The sequence below is a fragment of the Lynx rufus genome, unplaced genomic scaffold, assembly GCF_022079265.1.
Source record: "Lynx rufus isolate CCGP_SWC_20201006 ecotype Redwood Valley unplaced genomic scaffold, mLynRuf1.p SCAF_1, whole genome shotgun sequence".
In the NCBI taxonomy this organism is placed as follows: domain Eukaryota; kingdom Metazoa; phylum Chordata; class Mammalia; order Carnivora; family Felidae; genus Lynx; species Lynx rufus.
Genome location: NW_025814823.1, coordinates 208,146,809 through 208,169,192, shown reverse-complemented (window position 1 = coordinate 208,169,192; position 22,384 = coordinate 208,146,809). Strand labels below are relative to the sequence as shown.

At 36.4% G+C, this 22,384-nt stretch overlaps 1 protein-coding gene across 5 annotated transcripts in view; it reads right to left on the bottom strand.

Moving 5' to 3' along the window:
* Positions 1 to 22,384, bottom strand: part of RICTOR (RPTOR independent companion of MTOR complex 2) — a 120,965-nt gene that overhangs the window by 78,772 nt on the left and 19,809 nt on the right. For 4 of the 5 annotated variants that reach the window (XM_047093281.1, XM_047093295.1, XM_047093288.1 and 1 more), the window contains exon 3: positions 2,181 to 2,278. In XM_047093281.1, coding sequence (XP_046949237.1) covers positions 2,181 to 2,278 — 98 coding nt within the window. Of the gene's footprint in view, positions 1 to 2,180; positions 2,279 to 2,740; positions 2,760 to 22,384 lie in introns of those variants that run through there. The other variant, XM_047093305.1, reaches the window with a different exon arrangement.

Sequence of the window (22,384 nt, the reverse complement as noted above, 5' to 3'; positions counted from 1 at the left end):
GGAACTACGTATCAAGATGTCAACCTGATTATGACAGGAACCATGAGTTCAAACAGGACATAAATCTATATGAAATTTGTTTTAAATGGTTAAATCTAGGCAAATGGTTAAGACTTATTCAAGATGAGTGAAGAATGTGAGATAAAACTGGGAAATTTAATAGAAGGGAGTGAAACCAGGAGATACCATTACAATCTTGAAAGAACTTTGGGTCTAAAAGACTTGACATTAGCTGATGAGCACACTGAAGAATGCATTTGAATATTTTCATTACATGCATTAAAAAATGAAAACATACCTAGGGATATTTTTGAAAACTCTTTCTCAAGCACTTATTCAATGTTTTTGGAAGTTGCTTTAAAAATATTACGTTCTGGGGTGCCTGAGTGGCTCAGTCAGTGAAGCATCCGACTCTTGATTTTCAGCCCAGGTCATGATCACGGTTCGTGAGTTCACACCCTGCATCGGGCTCCGTGCAGACAGTGCGGAGCCTGCTTGGGATATTCTCTCTCTCTCTCTCTCAAAAATAAATAAACAGGGGCACCTGGGAAGCTCAGTTGGCTAAGCATCCAACTTTGGCTCAGGTCACGATCTCGTGGTTCATGAGTTCAAGCCCTGCGTCGGGCTCCATGCTGACAGCTCGGAGCCTAGAGCCCACTTCGGATTCTGTGTCTCCCTCTCTCTCTGCTCCTCCCCTGCTTGCTTGCACTCTGTTTCTCACTCTCTCTCAAAAATAAATAAACATTAAAAAAAATTTTTTAAATACATAAACAAATTAACTTTCTTGCCCCTCATATAATTTTCTCATGTTATATAAAAATACGTGCCAGGGGCACCTGGGTGGCTCAGCTGGTTAAGCTGCTGACTTTGGCTCGTGTCATGGTCTCGCAGTCTGTGAGTTTGAGCCCCACATTGGGTTCTGTGCTGACAGCTCAGAGCCTGGAGCCTGCTTTAGATTCTGTGTCTTCCTCTCTCTCTCTGCCCCTCCCCTACTCATGCTGTCTCTGTCTCTCAAAAATGAATGTTACAAAAGAATAATAGTAATAAAAAAAATACATGCCAGAATATTCCAAACTTCACAAAAGAAAAATTAACATGTATGTGCTTACTTCTCTAACTATGAAAAAAAATCTGCTCTATATAGAGCATTATTTCACATCACCATACTGAAAAAACAATTTTGGTACGCAGTGACTATATTTTATCCGTTTATACCTGTGAAATAAAGTCCAAGCCATATCCAATTATTAATTAAACATTTTGGAAAGATTAAAACAGTGCCACTCAAACTTTAATGTACACACAATCTATTTGAGAATCTTTATTAAAGTGGAGATTCTGGTTCAGTAGGTCTAGGGTGGAGCTAAGCAGTACATTTCAAACAAGCTTCAAGGTGATGCCAATGCTGCTGGTCTGTGGGTCACACTTTGAGTAGTACAGGGCTAACATATATAATTATTCCCAAATTTAAAATGTAGCAGAACAATGTATATTTAGTAAACTAAAAAAAACAGTAATTTTTCCCAAAGGAACCATTCTGTTTCCTATTTATGGCATCACCTCAAATAACAGGCATTTTAGTGTTTCCAAGAGTTGGTTGTCCAGAATTACTTCAAAAACCTACCATCGATCAAAGTCAAGAATTCTTGGATTCTAACAAAGATCAAGTCAGTATTTATTGGGGCTGAGGGCCCCTATGTTTATCCTAGGCTCTAATTGAGATCCAGAAAATGGACATAGAATATCAGGGAAAAGAGAGAGGAAGTTTTATTATTTCTCTAGAAATTATGGTTGTGCCTATGAAATGCCACACACACACACATATACTTATTAATTATAAACATTTATCATATATTATCACATAAAAATGAGTTATTATTAAAAAGGCAAAAGAAACACACATGAAAAATCCTGAAGACTGGAAGATGGACTTCTTAGTGACTGTTTTCTTTATTCTTTTCTGAACCTACCAAATTTTCTACAAGCAGCACATAATACTTCCATTATTCAAATACACTGTAATTAGTAACACATAACAAAATCCATGAGCAGCAGCAGAGGAAAGCACTAATATTGGGTGATTCCCCAAGAATTTGTTAATGGTAGTTAAAAAGCATCGGAAATAAGTATAAGGAACAGAATTTTAGATGATCATATTAATAAAGACTCAAGTTACTTACCTTAGTAAAGTTATTCAGATGGCCTAGTTTTCTCATATTTGATACTCCTTGCAATTTGGCCACATTTTGGAGAATCTCCCTTAAGTTGTCAGAAGGTTCTAGAAGAAAAGATAAGAGAATTTAACATAATTTTAAAAGAGTATTTTCCCAACCAAACACGTAAAACATGCAGTATTAAAATTCCACAACTTTGGCTCTTGGCTTAAAGTCTTACTCTCTATCTCAAATCCATCTACTTAGATGACTTCAGAGTCCATGTGGATGACTCATTAAATGACCTTCATGCCTCTACTCCATTCATACCTACGGTCCAACTCTGTGTATCTTCACCTGGAATTATTCATAACTACTAAATCTTAAATTTCAGCATCCCAACTATCACTTTTGGCTACAACATACAACAGACACCAAAAAAATACTGTCCTATTCAAATCAACCAAAAAACTGAACAAGATATATGAAACTACAGTTCTCAAAACATGGGACATCAAGAAGTAAAGAACAGTGATCCCTGAGAGATGAGAAACACACAAGTGTGCCCTACAATTGCCCCAGCTTACTGTCTTAAGAAAGTTTCCAGGCCGGGGTGCATGGGTGGCTCAGTGGGTTAAGCATCCGGTCTTGATTTCAGCTCTGGTCAAGATCTTGCTGTTCATGAAGTTGAGCCCCATGCTGGGCTCTGCGCTGATGGTGTGGAGCCTGTTTGGGATTCCCTCTCTCCCTCTCTCTCTGCCCCTCCACTGCTCGTGCTCGCTTGCTCGTTCTTTCTCTCTCTCAAAATAAACATTTAAAAAAAGTTTCCAGGCCTTGCTGCTGAGAGGAGAAATCCAGGCAAGTATTCTAAGCTTTAAAGACAGAGCTCAGAATCCAAGGAAACCAAAAAGAATTAGAAAACAGGGCCTGACACAGAGAGAAACTCTGAAGATCGGCAAAGGAACCCCTGAGGTAGTAGGTATAGCAGTGACTGGTGCATGTGTGTGAAGAAATTACTACTCAAAAGAATTAAAGGGAAGGGACCTTGCATGCACACATGACAGGGAGCAGTGCCTGTTCCTAACGGCCCGACTGAGAATCTGTATGGTTCACGTGCAGTGGTTAGAAAAGTCTTGGCTATGTAGTAGGGAACAATCAGATAATAGACTAAACACTTCTTTTATCCCACATAACAAATCTTCAAAGCTAGACTTGAAAGAATTAAACTATTTCCAAATAATTAAACTGTCTCAAACCAGAACTCAAGATTGATAAGAATTAGAAAAAATATGAAGCACCTAACAAGGAAAAATTTACAAGGTTTAACAGTCAGTCAAAATTGATCAGACACTCAAAGAAGCAGGAAAATATGACCTATCATAGGCAGAAAAATTAATCAACACAAAATGACCCAGAACTGACAGAAATGTTAGAATTAGCAGAAAAGAACATTAAAACAATTTTTATAACTATAGTGTACATGTGCAAAAACTTAAGGAGAAGCATGAAAGGTGTAAAAATCACTCAAATTGAATTTCTGAAGATGAAAAGTAAGTCTAAATGAAAATATGTCTGATGAGAATAAATACATAATAACTTATAGATGGCAAGAACTGTCAACTTGAAATTATCCAAAATGTAATACAGAGAAAAAAGAAATAAATGAAAGAACATCAGTGAACTGAAGGACTTCAAGTAACACAATTACAAAATATATAACTGGAGTCCTCAAGGAAAGAAATGGGGGATAGAAAAGTTATCTGAAGAAATAATGGGTGAAAACTTTCCAAATTTGATGAAAATAAGCCAATAAACTCAAGAAGTTCAACCAATCTCAAGCACAAAACAGGAAGAAAACTAGACCACAGCACATCATAATCATTGCTCAAAACCACTGGCAGAGAAAATCCTAAAAGGAACCAGATTAAAAAAGACAAGTTACATGAAGAGGAGCAGAAAAGACTTCTCATGGGAAACAAGGCAAATGAGAAGACAGTAGAGTAACATCTTCAAAATACTGGGGGGGAAAATGCTTTAAATATGTAAAAAACATTTTTAGCTCACTTGCTTTACAAAAACAGGCAACGGCCAAATATGGCCCCATGGTTGGTAGTCCACCAACCAACTGGAATAGAGTGTCAATTTCCTCAGGTTGCTTGCTACAAGCTATTTTTCTATGAATATATTCATCATCCCATTTGTTTAAACAAAAGCACAATCTACAGAAGAAAAAAAAGAGCATCACATCGCTGATTTTTAAGAGCCATTATGACTGCCTTTGAGATTTTTATCTGTTAACACAACACCAAAGAACTATTTGTTTTGAATTACTGTTTTCCTCAGCAAATGAAACTGCATTGTCTTATTTTACATTTAGCTTGCATCTGCCTACTTTCCTCCATTCTGTTATACTGGGTGTTAGCCATGACAACCACAAATTGGTTAGTGCCAAACCACTAAGCACACTACAAATCCCAGCTATTTCCAAGCACTTTAAAATTGCTACATACGGAGATCATTCATTTGATTTTAGAGCATCTCCTACAAATTTTGGATACTTTTTTTTTAAATTCCAATATAATTCAATCTAATTTTAGCTAGTTTAGTATACATCTTTATAATTAGTGATTCTTTGAGGTTATCTTAAAAGTGGAATGAAAACAGCTCCCCACTGGGTAGAATCAGATCTACTAAAAAGAATTGCAAGCGACTGTGAATAAGTCAATGGTTAGTATTTAGTAGTATCTTTTCATTATTATAAATGGTACCTGGAGAGTTTAGGAAAAAATTGTAAGCCAATTGTATTAAAATGATTTAACTACATTTGAGAACTTTATACAAATATAATAACAACCCTCAAGGTAATTTAGAACCTAGAGCAGTTTGCAAAATCAGAGTTAAGATCATTAAAGCCAGTGTGAAATTCACCTAATGGAAACATATAATCTAACCAGTTCACATCAATTTATAATTAGGTTTTCAGGCACCAAACAAAGCTTCACTGAAGTGACTATACAGTTACTACTATGTAATGAGCTGACAGGACCCACAGTTAAGACCATCAATCTGGAAAGATACGTTCTTCACAAAAGCTTGTGGATTTCTAATTATTACCTATTTTCTAGGTACAAACCGGAGACATTTTTCAAAAACCACAATCTTGCTACAAAAATAGAATCTCTTATCTGAGTTCATTCATTCAACAAATATTATTTAAACATCTATTACAGTCAAGTACTATTTTAGGTAGTGAAAATACATCCGTGAGGAAGAGCGATCCCTTTTTAATGAAAACTGACAACAGCAACAAAAAAAAATCTCCATGCACGCAATGTAAAAATTGACAGGTGGTGAGAAGTCAACACTGGATCAAATGTTTACCAAATGAATAATGATATAAATAATGATATAAAATGAACCTAACACACTAATAATATAGATATTACAGATCAAAATGAACTAGCCTTTCTCCTTCCTCACTGCTTTCTTTTACATAATTAATTCCCAGGAACCCCAACTGCAGACAACTTTCAAAGTTTCTTCATAACATATTTGCTGAAAAACAGAAGCTGTTTCCTCCCAGATACTATGCTACTTCCCAAACCAATTCAAAATAGTTTTGGGGCATTTCAGATAAAACACCATGTAATGTCATGTGCTAGAACTTTCTCATAGAAAGATCAGGTTAGGGGCACCTGGGTGGCCCAGGTGGTTGAACATCTGTCCAACTCTTGATTTTCACTCAGGTTGTGATCCCAGGGATTTGGGATCAAGCCCCCTGTCAGGCTGAGCGTGGAGCTTGCTTAAAATATTCTCTCTCTCTCTCTCTCTCTCTCTGAACATATTCTCTCTCTGTCTCTTTCCCCCTCTGCCCCTCTCCCCAGCTCACTGCATCTCTCTCTCTAAAATTAGAAGGAGGAGGAGGAAGAGGAGGACAGGGAAGGGGAACGGGAAGGAAAAATATCAAGTTAAAGTTCCCCCCGGAAATTAAATGAGAAATCCCTGGTTTCTTCCTTACCTGCCAGATCAGGAATCTGCAAACTTTTTCTGTAAAGATCCAGACAGTATTTTAAACTTTGCAGGCCATAAAGTCTCTGTTGCAACTACTCAACTCTGCTGTTGTACCAAGAAAGCAATTGTAGAAAATACATGAATGAATGAATGTGTTTATTTCAATAAAGCGAACTTGGCTCACATAATTTGGTGCTGTAATTTGGCAACTCCTGTGCTAGATAGTCAGAACTTAACACTAGAAAGAATAATAAGCAAGCTGAGATCAATGTGTTGCTTCATTGGGGATTGGGGAAGATGGAGAAGAAGCAAAAAGAAATTTAAGGAGTTTACCTCTTTTTATTTATTCCTACTCTCACTTAATGTTTCCAATTTAACTTCTCCAAAACTACCTACTGATAACAGTGCTATGTGAGAAGTATAAAGAACAAGTGAGATAATTTACTAGTATATTCCCAGAAGCCTTGATGTTTAGGAAACCCACAGCAGTGTAAGGGGGAAAAATGTGGCTAGCTGACAATGATGACAAACCATTCAAAAGCAAGGAAGCAAAACATAAAAAAAAAAAAAAAAAATTAGTAGAATTACAGTGGCTCTTTTCCTCTTATTGTGTAACTGGTAAGTCTTATGAGTGTTCCTGACAAATCTCTCTGGAGGTAATGAAATGACTGCATTCAACTCTAAGTATCCAGCAATTTAGTATTATATAAACCCATATACATAGAGATACATATATACAGAAAAACAATAAACAAATCTTTTACCTATATCTATATATCTACCGACAGGTATATACACAATCATTCCCTTCCAGTTCAATTCTCCATACAGGTACACATGTATGTACACGCACAAATGTATATGTATTTACATGTGAATAAACATGCATTTATTTTTAAGTGTTTTCAATATTTACTTTGAAACATGCTGCAATAAACTTTATATACATATATCTTTACCTGTCAGTAAATACACAACATAAAACTGATTTTTAATTTAGGTTTGGGGCACCTGGGTGGCTCAGCTGGTTAAGTGTTGACTTGCTCAGATCACGATCTTGTGGTTGGTGGGTTTCAGCCCCACGTGGGGCTCTGCGCTGACAGCTGAGAGCCTGGAGCCTGCTTGGGATTCTGTGTCTCCCTCTCTCTCTCTGCCCCTCCCCCCCCCCCCGCCCCCGCTCACACTCTCTCTCCCTCTCAAAAAAATAAACACTAAAAAAATTTAAATAGGGGCGCCTGTGTGGCTCAGTCAGTTAAGCGTCCAACTTTGGCTCAGGTCATGATCTCACGGTCCGTGGGTTCAAGCCCCGCGTCGGGCTCTGTGCTGACAGCTCAGAGCCTAGAGCCTGCTTCAGATTCTGTGTCTCCCTCTCTCTCTACCCCTCTTCAGCTCACACACACTCTCTCTCTCTCTCTCAAAAACAAATAAACTTAAAAATAAATAAATTAAATTAAATTAAAAATAAATAAATTAAATTAAATTAAAAATTTTTAAATAAATTTAGGTTCAAATGCACAGTAAATTAATGACCAAAAACTACTGGGATCCAGCTATTTGGGTAAAGAACAACTATAGAATAAAAAAGAACTAGATTCAACTCAATTTATTCACCTACAAACCATGTAGGCTAAATTACTTAATCTCATGGGCATCCATTTTTTCCTATGTATAGTGAAAATACTAATTACCTACCTTGAAAGCATTGTTACAAGAAGTGAGGTGTCTAGCCCATAACAAACACTTAAGAAACATAGCAACTATAACTGAAAGTTACTATTTTTTCAGTAAAAACAATTTTTATGGGTCATACAAAAATTATGCAGTTAGCCCAAGCAAATGTTTAACTTGCACATTAGCATGTCTAAATTAACGAACTTTTGTTTTATGTTTTAGAGCATTAATTTTATGATCCAAGATTTGCTCATTTTTAAAGTGGAAACTTATTTTATTTGCCTTTTTGAAATATCAAACGGGGCGCCTGGGTGGCTCAATCGGTTGAGCAACCGACTTCGGTTCAGGTCATGATCTCACGGTTTGTGAGTTCGAGCCCCACATCGGGCTCTGTGCTGACAGCTCAGAGCCCGGAGCCTGCTTTTGATTCTGTGTCTCCCTCTCTCTGTCCCTCCCCCACTCATGCTCTATCTCTCTCTGTCTCAGAAATAAATAAACATTAAAAAAAATTATAAAAAAGAAAATATCAAACAGGAATTAGAAGTGGGAGCAGAGTAAAACAATATTCTCTGTGATTTATTTGTGAATACACATGAAAAATGCTAATAAGCAACTAGCTAGAAAAGTTAGGTGCATAAGAATTTAATATAACAAAATTAAACATGACTATATGAATCTTTTATGTACTTAATATCTTTATTATTATCTATGATTATTGAAAGCAGACATAATGATTAAAAATAATGGGAATTAGTATAGTTGGTATTTTGCAAAAGCCAAGGGCAAATCTGTCCCCCTCCACTAGCCAAGACACTGGGAGTATATCTTCTCACCCCTACCCACAGGTCCAAAAGTTGAGGAAGAACTGCTTCAAGTTCTCTAACATTTCCTGTAACTCTAACAATTATTAATATCAAAGAGATAGAATTTAGTAGGGAAAGGATATATTCTGCTAACAGCATCCTGGGAAAAGGACCTTCCTTTTACCTGTACTGCAGAGGAACTCAGAACTTCCCAAAAGAGCCTGTTGAACCTTTGGATACTTTTTCTTATACCAATGACAAAATATGCCCCTTTCGAACTTTCATCATTTGTTCTGGTATAACCGTATGGAATGCAAAACAAGTACTACTGTCTTTCACATACTGAAAACAATCATATTTCCTCTCTGTAGCAGATAATAATCTTTTAATCACTGACATATTTTGAATATAAAAACTGTAGTAGAGATGTGCAAGGAAAATCTATCAATTACTACTGCCAATAAATCAGTTTAATTATAATCTTAACTGTCAAGTTTATCATACTAAAAACTGAAAGTTTTCACTTAGGGCTATTTTACAAGTATGATAGACACGAAGCACCTCTTGAAAGGGAATGATTTGGACAGAGGCAGGAGTACAGTGGTCAGCAAGATGACACTAGGTTTCTTTAGCCTGGCCTGGACTGGCCTTTGTCTACCCAACTTGGGGAAAAATCCTTCTCCCTCTCAAAGTCTGGCTCAGATGTATAAAGATTTTCCCTAACCTAAAGCTCCCTTCTTTATGTTCCCATGACACATTCTTCATACCACTATCGCAGCAGTTACAGCAGCCTATCTATATCTGATCTGTCTGGCTTCCAATTTACACCTATTGTTCTACTATAATTATCAATACCACCTCCTTTCACTCTGTAAAGGATCCTATGTTATATTATAAATGATATGATTACTGTAATTATAAACTTCAACTATTGTTAATAGGATTTCCTTACAACTAGATCTGTCCTCTATTTCTCTTTCCAAGAGAGTAGAATAGTTTTGCTGGGTTCTTGTTCCGGTGTCCTACTTGTATCGTGATGGCAGGAAAAGCAAAGGTGACTTCTTCTGCTGTAACATTCTGAGATGGTCTTCCCAATGGCCCAGGGATTCAGATCTCTTTCCCTCCACTTCAATTCTGGATTGTCAAGTTACCTCACCTCACACTTTTCTCTTCCTATTTATTCAAAAATACATCTTCCTTTCTGTAATTCCAAAAAGAATTGCTCATTTTGAATGATTTCAAGGGGAAAAGATTTATATATTATTGAAGGAGAAGGGAGGTTCTTGTTGAAGGTTATCATTGCTACCATTGACTTGATAAATTAAATACATGACATCTACCAGTTCACTGATGTGATTGGTTTATAATGTTAGGAACAAAAACCATGTTTTTGTTGGTTTCTTACATGTTTAATTGGTTTATTACAAGCATGTTATAACTGTAAGATATAGGCCAGGATTGATTAAGGTATAGAACATGAAAAAGTCGGCTAGAAAGTGTCAAATGATTCATTTGAACAGAACTTCTATTAAAAGATATATGAATATATAATCTTAATAATTAGAATTATATATTCTACAGACTTTATTTCAAATCATTCTTTGAATAAACTATAAATAAAATTAATATAAATCACTTAAATTATTTTTAAGTTAAACTTTAAATAATAGCCTATTCTTCCAAAAGTTCCCAAAGAAAAAAAGTTCTAATATTAAGATTATATAATGGGAATAATATAGCAGGAGCACAGGCTTCTCCTTTAGATTACATTTAGCCATTTTATTACTTACATAATTAAAAATATAAATGTATTCCATAAAGCATAGCTTTGACCTATCCTGGAAGTAGTTCTGTATGTAGATTTCTAAGTTTCATTCAATTGTACATTTCAGTGATCACTATATGCCATATACTGTGCCAACTGCTGGGTGAGGAATGTTAATAAACATAAGATATAAGATATGGTCTCAGCCCTAGAGACCAAAATTAAATGAGAAAATAAAGTAATATAACACAGAGGTTGGTAAAGTAATATAACACAGAGGTTGGTAATAAATATTATGGGAACAAAAGAAGGGTGCCTGACAGGCTTCACTGGACGGTGAGACAAGTGAGGACAGGAAACCTATCTTTTTCACACATGCAACCCTGGCCTCTGACACAATCCCAGACACATGGTGGGTTTTCGATAAACACTGGTTGAAAGAAAGACTGAAAAAGGCAGACGGATGGCAAAAAGTAGTATGTGAGGGGTGCCTGGGTGGCTCAGTCAGTTGGGCATCTGACTTCAGCTCAGGTCATGATCCCACAGTCCGTGAGTTCGAGCCCCGTGTCAGGCTCTGTGCTGACAGCTCAGAGCCTGGAGCCTGCTTCAGATTTTGTGTCTCCCTCTCTCTCTGCCCCTCCCCTGCTCATGCTCTGTCTCTGTCTCAAAAATAAAAACATTAAAAAAAAATTTTTAAAGTAGTATGTGAACAACATGGAAACATGAAGAAGTGCTATTTTCCTCAAGGAACAGCAAGAAATTCTATACTCCCAGAAAACAAGATGATCGGGAAGAATAAGGGAAAGTGAAGATGCATTACAATGGCCTGTTGAAATATACTAAGAAACTTAGATACCTTTGGACAAAGGGTATTTACTAAGAAAAACACTTATGCAAGTAGATGGCATATCAGCTCTGTGTTTTAGAAAGACAACTTTGGGAAACAGACTGTAGGAAGGAGAAAGGCAAGTATAAACAGAGGTTACAAATTCTTCCATGCAAGAAACTTCATCAGTAATGAATCAGATGGTCAGAAAGGTAGAGGATTAGAGACAGGAGGAAAGGTAGAGGAAGGAGCTAAGAATAAATCCAGGTTTCTCAAGTGGGTAACCTAGAAAATCCTAGAGCAAGTGCAGATTTAGGGAATAATTTTTTACCATTTGTAGTAATAAGTGTATGCACCAAAAACAAGCAACAACAACAAAAAATACCTCATAATGTTGTATGTTAAAATGATGAAGCAAAATAACTGGCTATTTGGCCTGCATACAAAAGAGACTTACAGGCCAATGGTTTTCAAACTTGTGTTCTAAGAAATACATGAGTTATAATAGGAAACACTGATTCCAGAGCCAAGTATGCCTAGAAAGGGACCCACAGTAATGTGCATTTACAAGAGGTATCCCAATGATCCTTATACACACTACAACATGCTAGAAAGACTGCCAGAATGTTATGTGACTCGATTCTGATACCTTTTGGATTATTTGATCTGAACTCTAAGAGATAAAAAGCTACTTTATGAAATATGCTTCTGTATCATTTTCAAATAAGAATGTTACAATATGAAACAAACAACACCCCCCCCAGACAAAACAAATTACTAATACATATAGAGAACATGCAATATCATACTATATTTTTACATGAATAATCTCTTTTAATGTCCACACCAATCAGATAAGGTAGGTTACTATTATAACATCTTCACGGTAAGAAATGAGTCTTAAAGAGACAGTAGTTGCCTCAAGTTACATAAATACCAGAACTGACAACAGAATTTGAACCTAAGCAATCTAATGTCTGCCCTTATTCCACAGTATACATACAATCACTCTACAGTCATTATACTGCCTTTTATAGGATAATGTCTGTTCAGTATACATAGCGGTTTGTAATTACACATTTATTTATCTGACTGATACTTATCTCCCCACACTCTAAGTCTGCTTTAGTTCACCACTGTGTCATCCTAATACCTAGAACAATGGTTGACACACTAGTAACCACTTTGAAAAAATTACTGAATATACTGTTCAGAAAAAAATTCATAAAAACTTTAAAATATACCAAGCTCTGTTTCTTGATCTACGTACTAGTTTCACAAGTGTGTCAATCTGTGAAAATTCACTGAGCAATACACACGTAATGTATCTATTCTCTCTCAGTATAATTTAACAAAGTTAAAAAATAAAAATAAAAATAAAAACAAAAACAGATTTGTTATATTATCAGATATCACAGACTACATTTATTCTCCATTAACAGTAAACAGGAATTTGTTACCTTGATTTTTCACAATCTGCCATTTATAACAAAAGAAGTCCTCATGTCAGAACTGTGAATATTAAAATGCAAGAATTTACAAGGTAATACTATCTTATGATTAACTGTAGCAACAGCTATAGTACAGATGTTTGTAAAAGAGGAACAAATAAAGAAGATCATGTTGCTTTAAAACATAGCTATTTTACAACTCTGAGGACAAAAAAAAAAAAAAAAAAAAAAAAGGAAGTTATTCCCTTTAACCTAACCAAAATATCTTGCTATTGCTCTGAAGAGGAATCTGTAAGAATCTATTTAATACAATTGACAAGGTAACTATCTTTTTTGCCCATTCAAATTTGTCAAATACAAATGTTTTAAATGACATTGCCTAGGAATACAAAAACAAAGAAAAAGGTAGATATTCAAGCCTGTTCTCTCCCTTCAGAAAAATCACCTTCCTGGTTCTCCTCTGCTCTTCTCCCCACACTTCCAAACACTGTATTTATATTCATGGCAGTGTTAGAAATCACACTCTGGGATGCAATAGTTGGATAAACATCTAAAGCCTAACTATTTACCTTCCCTAATAGTCCTCTAATCATTCCATCATTATCTATTTTTACATGGTAAATGATTTGTGAATTTATAAAGATTTTCCCGTAAAGGCGATTCAGGTGTTTGAGGTAAAAAAAAAAAAAAAAAAAAAGGAGAAAGGCTGCTTGACAGGGAAAAGAAAAAAAAAGTATGATGTGCTTTCTTAGAGTTCATCTCTTTCCCTTCCTCACAATAAAATTCCACATCAGTGGAATACTTGGGTTTATAACACAGTAATGAGGTATGTGTGGAAGAGAACTGTAACCATATTCCCAAAGCACTTTACTTTGTGCACAAGTACAAAGTATACACAAGTATATACCATGCACAGAAGACATTCACCAGTCTACAGAAGTGGCTGTCATTCAAAGATTTCTGTCGTGACATTTACTTTAATGTCATTTTTTTGTCAGAAAAATATGAAAAATACTGTCTGCAATAGAGCATTTTCTAAGATAGTAAAACTAAAAGCAATAACTATATTAAAAATACAATCACTGGATGTTGTACTGTAATTTCTATGTCTTAATTTACTATATTTACAAAGATATTTGTAAAATTATTAGATTTCCACAGTACCCTAATGAGGAAATCTTTTATTATATGAGAAAGATCCTGTTTGTCTTTGAAACAATTCACTATGTAAATAAGCCTGTAAAAGAAAAGAACAGCCGGGCCTAAGGCGTAGACAATTAATTGTGATATACACCCAGCCTGTTAGAATTATTTAGAAGTTAGTTGTACATTTTGCTTGTACGGCTACTTTCATGTTTCTATTTTTCTCTACAAAACATGACTATTTATAGTTTCAGAGCAATTGTCTGACAGGTGGCTTCTATGAATGTAATGAAGGGCTTCTTCACTCTCAGAAACTGATAAAGGAGCAAAAGGGTAAAAATTCACTTTGGCTGCAGGACATTTTAGTGTGGGTTAGAAATCTATTGCAGTGTTATTACCTAACATTTCCATTTGTATTCCTGATTCTCCATTTTATCTCATTCTAGTATTTCTACCATTAGTTACTATTTCTCATTCATCTCTTTCACTAACTCTTTTAACCTATCTTCAAACAAAACAAAACATGCTTCTGCCACTCTTCCATTTTTGAAGTAACATAACTTCTTTTAACATATCTCTGAACTTCAAGTTAATTTATTCTTACCTCATTATCTCCTAAACATCATCAATCTAGGTCAGTGTTCCACTAAAAGTTGTTCTCAAGTTTACTACTTGCCCTAATGCAAGGGTTTTTTCTCAGCTCTTCAAACTCCTTGACTTTTCCATTACAGTACTGGCCAATATGATAGCCAAATCTACCTTCTGTCCCTTGGTTTCTATAATTATACTGTCTTGGCCCTCCTTCATAACTATTTCTCACTGCTTCTTGTGTGTCCCTTTGTCTGTATTCTTCCTCCTGCTTCATATCCTTTAACATGACCTAAAGTTGTATCCTTTGCCCTCTGGTTTCTCTTTTCATCGTCTCCCTAACTATAACAAACTCAGTTTTCATTTTTTTTTTTTTTACTTAATATGAAATTTGTCAAATTGGTTTCATACAACACCCAGTGCTCAGTTTTCATTTTTTAAGTAAACAATGCCCCAAATTTTCAATTCTAGATTTCATCTTCAAATAGAGCACCATAGCTCAGTCTCTGGTGGTCTGTCTACCTCAAATTCATTATGTCCAATAATCAAATTAATTTAAACATCAAAAAAGAAAAAACAAAAAACTTCCCCAAATTTCCTTTTTCAGGAAACAGTAATAGTCTTAACTAGGAAGTTATACCCAGGTAGTTACCAAATATCTTAAGTGTATGTATCTTAAGCATCTCTTATAGAGACTATCTCCCAACAGACTCCTGTTTTCATATACTACTAAGTTCTGAATCAGTGATTTGCAGATATTGCCATATTTAGCAGTATGTTTTTATGGTTAAGTAAAATCATTTCTATACACCAAACAAGACACAACTCACCTAAAATTATGAAAACAAAAACATACTGGCTAATCTGGAGTCCCATGCATGAAAAGAAACACATGAAAAATTAACCTTTTCATCAACATTGATGAATGATAATTTTAGGGGGCCTTGGTGGCTCAGTTGGTTAAGTGTCAGACTCCTGGGGTGCCTGGGTGGCTCAGTCGGTTGAGCGTCTGACTTCAGCTCAGGTCATGATCTCACCACTTGTGGGTTCGAGCCCCGCGTCGGGCTCTGTGCTGTTAGCTCAGAGCCTGGAGCCTGCTTCGGATTCTGTGTCTCCCTCTCTCTCTGTCCCTCCCCTGCTCATGCTTTGTCTCTGTCTCAAAAATAAATTAATAAAAACATTAAAAAAAAAAAAAGTGTCAGACTCCTGATTTCAGCTCAGGTCATGATCTCACGGTTCATGAGTTCAAGTCCCACATCAGGTTCTGCGGTGACCGTGAGGAGCCTGCTTTGGATTCTCTCTCTGCCCACATACACTCTCTCTCTCTCAAAATAAATACATAAACTTAAAAAAAAAAAAAAGTTTAAAAACTGATCATTTTAATCAGGCAAAAATAAAATACATAATTAATGTGTATAAGTGTAAACAAGTCCTCTAATTACAAGTTTTCTACTTGTTATTCTTCCCTACATTGCACTTGAACATTCATAAAAAATTACATAATACCAATAATCAAAATCTAAAAGCAAATTTACAAAGTCTCTTTGAATTAACCTTTCAAAGCTTTGACCTACTATAAATGAAACCAGTATACTGTATCTCTTTGGTTACATCTTGCATGAACAGGAGGTTTGAATATGATCTACTAACTGCTAATTCTTTTTATATTTATTTATGCATTCTGATAATGCTTTTGAGACATCTGTTTTCCATATTTCCACTAAAGGACCACAATGTTTCACTTGAAAACCTGGGGTCAGATAAAGTTAGGAATTCAAATATTTTTATTTTAAAATGTAGTATTTACCAGAGATGCACTATCCCCGGAAAGGTCAGAGGCAACATTGCCTACTCCCCCACGGTAGGATTTTTTAGGTGAAAGATGTGAGCAGACACGCTGAGATAATACAAATTCTGGTCAGGTATTGTTGTCAAATGAGTTTAGGTCAGGTTAGGTTTCCTCAGGTCAAGTTATTCATGAAAATGAAAATAGTTTTCACTTTGAGAATTTTTGGCTTTTCAAAGTTGTGGCTAAGAGACTGTAGCACTGTACAATACTACCAACATTCCAGACCCTGCACTCTTTTCTACAAGTTACTGCCACTATCACTTTTTCCATCTTCCCAACAACACAAATTTGTGGTAATACTGATGTATAAATTTTCTCTTTACTCAAGTTTGATAAAGTTGAACGAGAAATAAACCATATTACTCCAGAAATAACTACTTTTGGTCAGCACAGGGAATTTAACCCCAGAAAAAAAAAAGAAAAATCCTACTATTCAAAATAAAAACTTGTTGTTTAGGATAAAAATACAAATGAAAAGAAGGACTTCTAGCCTTCAGAGCAACTACCTGGTTATTGAAGTGTATCTGTGAACTACCGACACATGTACTACCTGAATGCTGTTAGAAATGCAGAATGTGGGGCGCCTGGGTGGCGCAGTCGGTTAAGCGTCCGACTTCAGCCAGGTCACGATCTCGCGGTCCGTGAGTTCGAGCCCCGCGTCGGGCTCTGGGCTGATGGCTCGGAGCCTGGAGCCTGTTTCCCATTCTGTGTCTCCCTCTCTCTCTGCCCCTCCCCCGTTCATGCACTGTCTCTCTCTGTCCCAAAAATAAATAAACGTTGAAAAAAAAATTAAAAAAAAAAAAAAAAAAAAGAAATGCAGAATGTTGGGCCCTCCTATACCTACTGAATCTGACTCTTCATTGAAACAAAACCCTTAGGTGCTTCATTTGTACATTTACACAGAAAAAAGTGAACCTAGCAGGCCTGACTGCTTTTCTTTAAAAGCACTGCTGACCTTCCAAAGTTGGCCCTTGGCTGGCATCTGGAAACAAACGTGGGGAAGGTTCCCACCACCCTACCTGATAAGAGTGGCTCACTGGGCCTAAACTGTTTACACAAGCAATATGGTTTATGCTGAATACCTGCTTTCCTTCTGTGGGTCTGCAATGTTGCTGCGTGCCAGGCAGAAGGTGCCTACTTGACAAGTCCTCAAAAAACCCTGGGTATCTAACAAACTCCCTGGTGGACAATATTTCACTTGCTCTCATAATTTGCTGCTGCAGAGAACGACTTCACCAGAAGATACTAGAAGCTTGTACCTGGTTTCTCCTAACTTTACCCAATGTAGTTTTTCCATTTGCTGATTTTGCTTTGGATCCTTTTGCCATAATGAGCTCTAGCAAATTATGAAACCTGTGAGTGATCTTGAGGACCTCCAATACAACATTAAAGTTTGAGAAACACTGCTCTAGAGCTTAAGTGCAGGACTTGAGGACGATGGCTTACCCTTGGGCCAGTGAAAGATAAGAAATCCATCTTGTACAAAATCAGATCTTAGAAAAGACTACTCTCCTATGGGGGTGCCTGGATGGCTCAGTCAGTTAATCATCTAACTCTTGATTTTGGCTCAGGTCATGATCTCACAGTTCGTGAGTTCAAGCCCCACATCAGGCTCCGTGCTGACAGCACAGAGCCTGCTTGGGATTCTCTCTCCCTCTCTCCCTGCCCCTCCCTCTCTCTGTCTCTCAAAATAAATAAACGTTAAAAACAAAAAAAAAAGACTACTTCCCTAGGAAAAAGTGTGAATTGGAAGAACACGCAACCAACAGAGATAGATAGCAAAAAAAAAACCCACCTCTGGGTAAACATAGCGTATGTTTTGAAAACAAAGATTTCTCTTGAGATTTTGAAGCCGCTGTACAAAGCTCTGGAACTTAGATAGATGTACTTCTGCATTGTCCAAAAAAATCCCAACATGAGAATTTTAATTTAAAGTAGCCCCTTGTTGAATATACAATGGGAAAAAAACAGTCTCTTCAACAAATGGTGTTGGGAAAACTGGACAGCTACCTATGAAAGAATGAAACTGAACCACTTTATTTCACCGTACACAAAAATAAACTCAAAATGGATTAAAGACCTAAATGTGAGGCCTGAAACCATAAAAATCCTTGAAAAGAACACATGCAATAACATCTCTGACAATGGCCATAGCAATATTTTTCTAGATATGTCTCCTGAGGCAAGGAAAATAAAAGCAAAAGAGACTATTGGGACTACATCAAAATAAAATGTTTCTGCACAGCAAAGGAAACAATCAACAAAACTAAAAGACAACCTACTGGATGGGAGAAGATATTTGCAAAGGGCATATCCAATAAAGGGTTAGTATCCAAAATATATAAAGAACTGATACAACTTAACACCAAAAAACCAAATAATTCCAATTAAAAAATGGACAGAAGACATGAACAGACATTTCTCCAAAGAAGACACACAGACGGCCAACAGACACATGAAAAGATGCTCAAAATCATTCATTACCAGGGAAATGCAAATCAAAACTACAATGAGATCACCTCACACTTGTCAGAATGGCTAAAATAAAAAACACAGGAAAAAAAGTGTTGGCGAGGATGTGGAGAAAAAGAAACCCTCTTGCACTATTGGTAGGAATGCAAACTGGTACATCCACTGTGGAAAACAGCAGGGAGGTTCCTCAAAAAATTAAAAATAGAACCACCGTATGATTTAGTAATCATACTACTGGGTATTTACTCAGAAAATGCAAAAACACTAATTCAAAGGAAAATATACACCCTTATGCTTATTGCAGAATTATTTATAATAGCCATACTATGGAAACAGCCCAAGAGTCCACTGATAGGTAAATGGATAAAGAAGACAGAAGATATATATATATGTATGTGTATTGATATAATGGAATACATATGTGTGTATATATAATGGAATATTATTCAGCCATTAAAAATGAAATCTTGTCATTTGCAACAACATGGCTAGAGCTAGAGAATATAATGCTAAAGTGAAATAAGTCAGAGAAAATTACCATATGTTCTCACTCATGTGGAATTTAAGAAACAAAACAAATGAGGGGCGCCTGGGCAGCTTCATCAGTTAAGAATCCAATTCTTGATTTTGGTTCAAGTCATGAGCTCACAGTTGTTGAGTTTGAGCTGCATAGAGTCTGCTTGGGATTCTGTCTCCCTCTTTCTACCCATCCCCCCATAAATAAACATAAAAAAGGAAACAAAACAAAGGAGCAAAGGAAAATAGAGAGAGAGAGAGAAAAACCAAGGAACAGACTCTTACCCATGGAAAACAAACTGATAGTTACCAGAGAGGAGGAGGGTCACAGAGTACACTTACGTAACATCATGAAAAAAATAAAATTTTTAAAAATTTGAATGAAATAAACTAGTCCTTGGTCTCCTGTATTCCCAGGCAACAGCCAAAGCAAACCCAACCATCAACCAGCCCCATAACCCAACCACCCAACCAGGTAATCACCATCTGCCTGGGTAACCTAACAAATTTAAGTGCACAAGCAAAAATCACAAACACAGAAGGAAACCTGAAAATAAGCTATTATAAACAGAAACAAACAGCAAAACAATATAAAAAGACTTAAAATGTTAGAATTATCATATACATACTAACAATGAAATAATAATGTTTTATATATCTAAAGCACGGGGTAGGGGGTACTGGCAAATTTGTTCCATAAAGGGTCAACTGCAAATATTTTAAGCTTTGAAGGCCACTCGATCTCTGTCACAACTGCTTAATTCAGCAGTTGTAGTATCAAAGCAGCCATAGAGCATGACTATATCATGCAGCATTTGCAAACCATATTTGCAAGATTTGCAAGCCATAACTTACAAACCTCAAATTTAAAAAAAAAGGATTGAAAATACAAGATTCAAGAGAGCACTTATTAAAAATAGTTAAACATCCAAGCAGAATTTCTTGACATAATTATCATGATTAAAATAAAAATTCAATGGGGAGAATAAACAATAAACACAACTGAGGGGAGAATTAATTAACTGAAAGACACATCTTAAGACATGATACCGAATGTGGCCCCTAAGAGAAAAGGAGAGGAAATACATGAAAAAGCTTAAAAAAACAAGATAATGAGAATGCCTAACATGCATTTAATAAGAGTTCCTAAAGGAAATAAAAGAAAAATGCAGGAGATGCAAAAAGTCAAATATTGAGAATTTTTCAGAATTGTTCAAAGACATGAAATTCTTAGAATCAGGATGCCCAATAAATCTTTTTTTTTTTTTTAATTTTTTTTTTTCAACGTTTATTTATTTTTGGGACAGAGAGAGACAGAGCATGAACGGGGGAGGGGCAGAGAGAGAGGGAGACACAGAATCGGAAACAGGCTCCAGGCTCCGAGCCATCAGCCCAGAGCCTGACGCGGGGCTCGAACTCACGGACCGCGAGATCGTGACCTGGCTGAAGTCGGACGCTTAACCGACTGCGCCACCCAGGCGCCCCAAAATTTTTTTTTTTTTCAACATTTATTTATTTTTGGGACAGAGAGAGACAGAGCATGAACGGGGGAGGGGCAGAGAGAGAGGGAGACACAGAATGGGAAACAGGCTCCAGGCTCCGAGCCATCAGCCCAGAGCCCGACGCGGGGCTCGAACTCACGGACCGCGAGATCGTGACCTGGCTGAAGTCGGACGCTTAACCGACTGCGCCACCCAGGCGCCCTGAGATGCCCAATAAATCTTAAAGTAGGATGCAAATAGCCACGTAAACGTATTTCATTAAAAGTATTTCAAGTCAAAGCAAAAAACTGCTAATACTGAAAAAAGACAAAGTATCAAGAAATAAAAGCAACTTGATGAACAGTGTACTTTTTTTTTTTACATATTAAAAAAACTAATCAAAAGTGTATGAACCTTGTATGAAACCTAACTTAAAATGTTACCAGTACGATAATTTACCTGTACAATAATCAGGAAATTTGAACATTAACTGAATATTAGATGAGATACAGAAACTACTGTTAATTTACTTAGTTGTATTAATGGTACTATAGTTACAGATTTTAAAGTCCCTATTCCTTGGAGATACATACTGACATATTTACAAATTAAATATTATATGCCTGGGATTTGTTTTAAAATTATCCACTAGCAGGGCGCCTGGGTGGCTCAGTCGGTTAAGCGACTGACTTCGGCTCAGGTCATGATCTCACGGTCCATGAGTTCAAGCCCCACGTCGGGCTCTGTGATGACAGCTCAGAGCCTGGAGCCTGCTTCAGATTCTGTGTCTGCCTCTCTCTCTGACCCTCCCCCATTCATGCTCTGTCTCTCCCTGTCTCAAAAATAAATAAACATTAAAAAAAAAAAAAAAAAAACCTTTAAAATTATCCACTAGGGAAGGAGGAGGATATACAGCTGAAATAAGATTGGTTTACAATGGTTGAAATGGAGTGAGCAATTCATGAGGGTTCCTATACTTTTGTCTCTACTTATGTCTATATTTAATAATTTTCATAACATCGTATTTTTAATAAAAATCTAATAATCCCAAGTGTTGACAAAAGTAGACTCAGGAGCAATTCTTACATATTGCTACTCTGAGGATATAGATACAGGAGATAATAGAGATATACAGAGATATATAAGCAGTGATTCTACTACATCAAGTTCTATTAACTCAGAGAAATTTAAGTATTGAGTACCACAATTCATGTATAAGACTATGTATAAAATCAGGGGCACTTGGGTGGCTCAGCCGGTAAGCGTCTGACTTCAGCTCAGGTCATGGTCTCATGGTTTGTGAGTTCGAGCCTCGTGTCAGGCTCTGTGCTGACAGCTCAAAGCCTGGAGCCTGCTTTGGATTCTGTGTCTCCCTCCCTCTCTCTGCTCCTCCCTCACTCACACACTGTCTCTCTCTCAAAAATAAATAAACATTAAAAAAAAAATTTTTTTAAAGACTATGTGTAAAATCATTGTCTATAATTGTTCATAATAGCAAGGAACTACAAACAACCCAAATGTCCATGATCAAAAGAATGGATAAATAACTATTATTAATTTAATAACACTCACCCTCTGGATTTTTATCTAAGCACTTGATAGACACGAAGCTAAAGTCTTTGAACAAATTTTCTCATTTAATACTTACAATAATC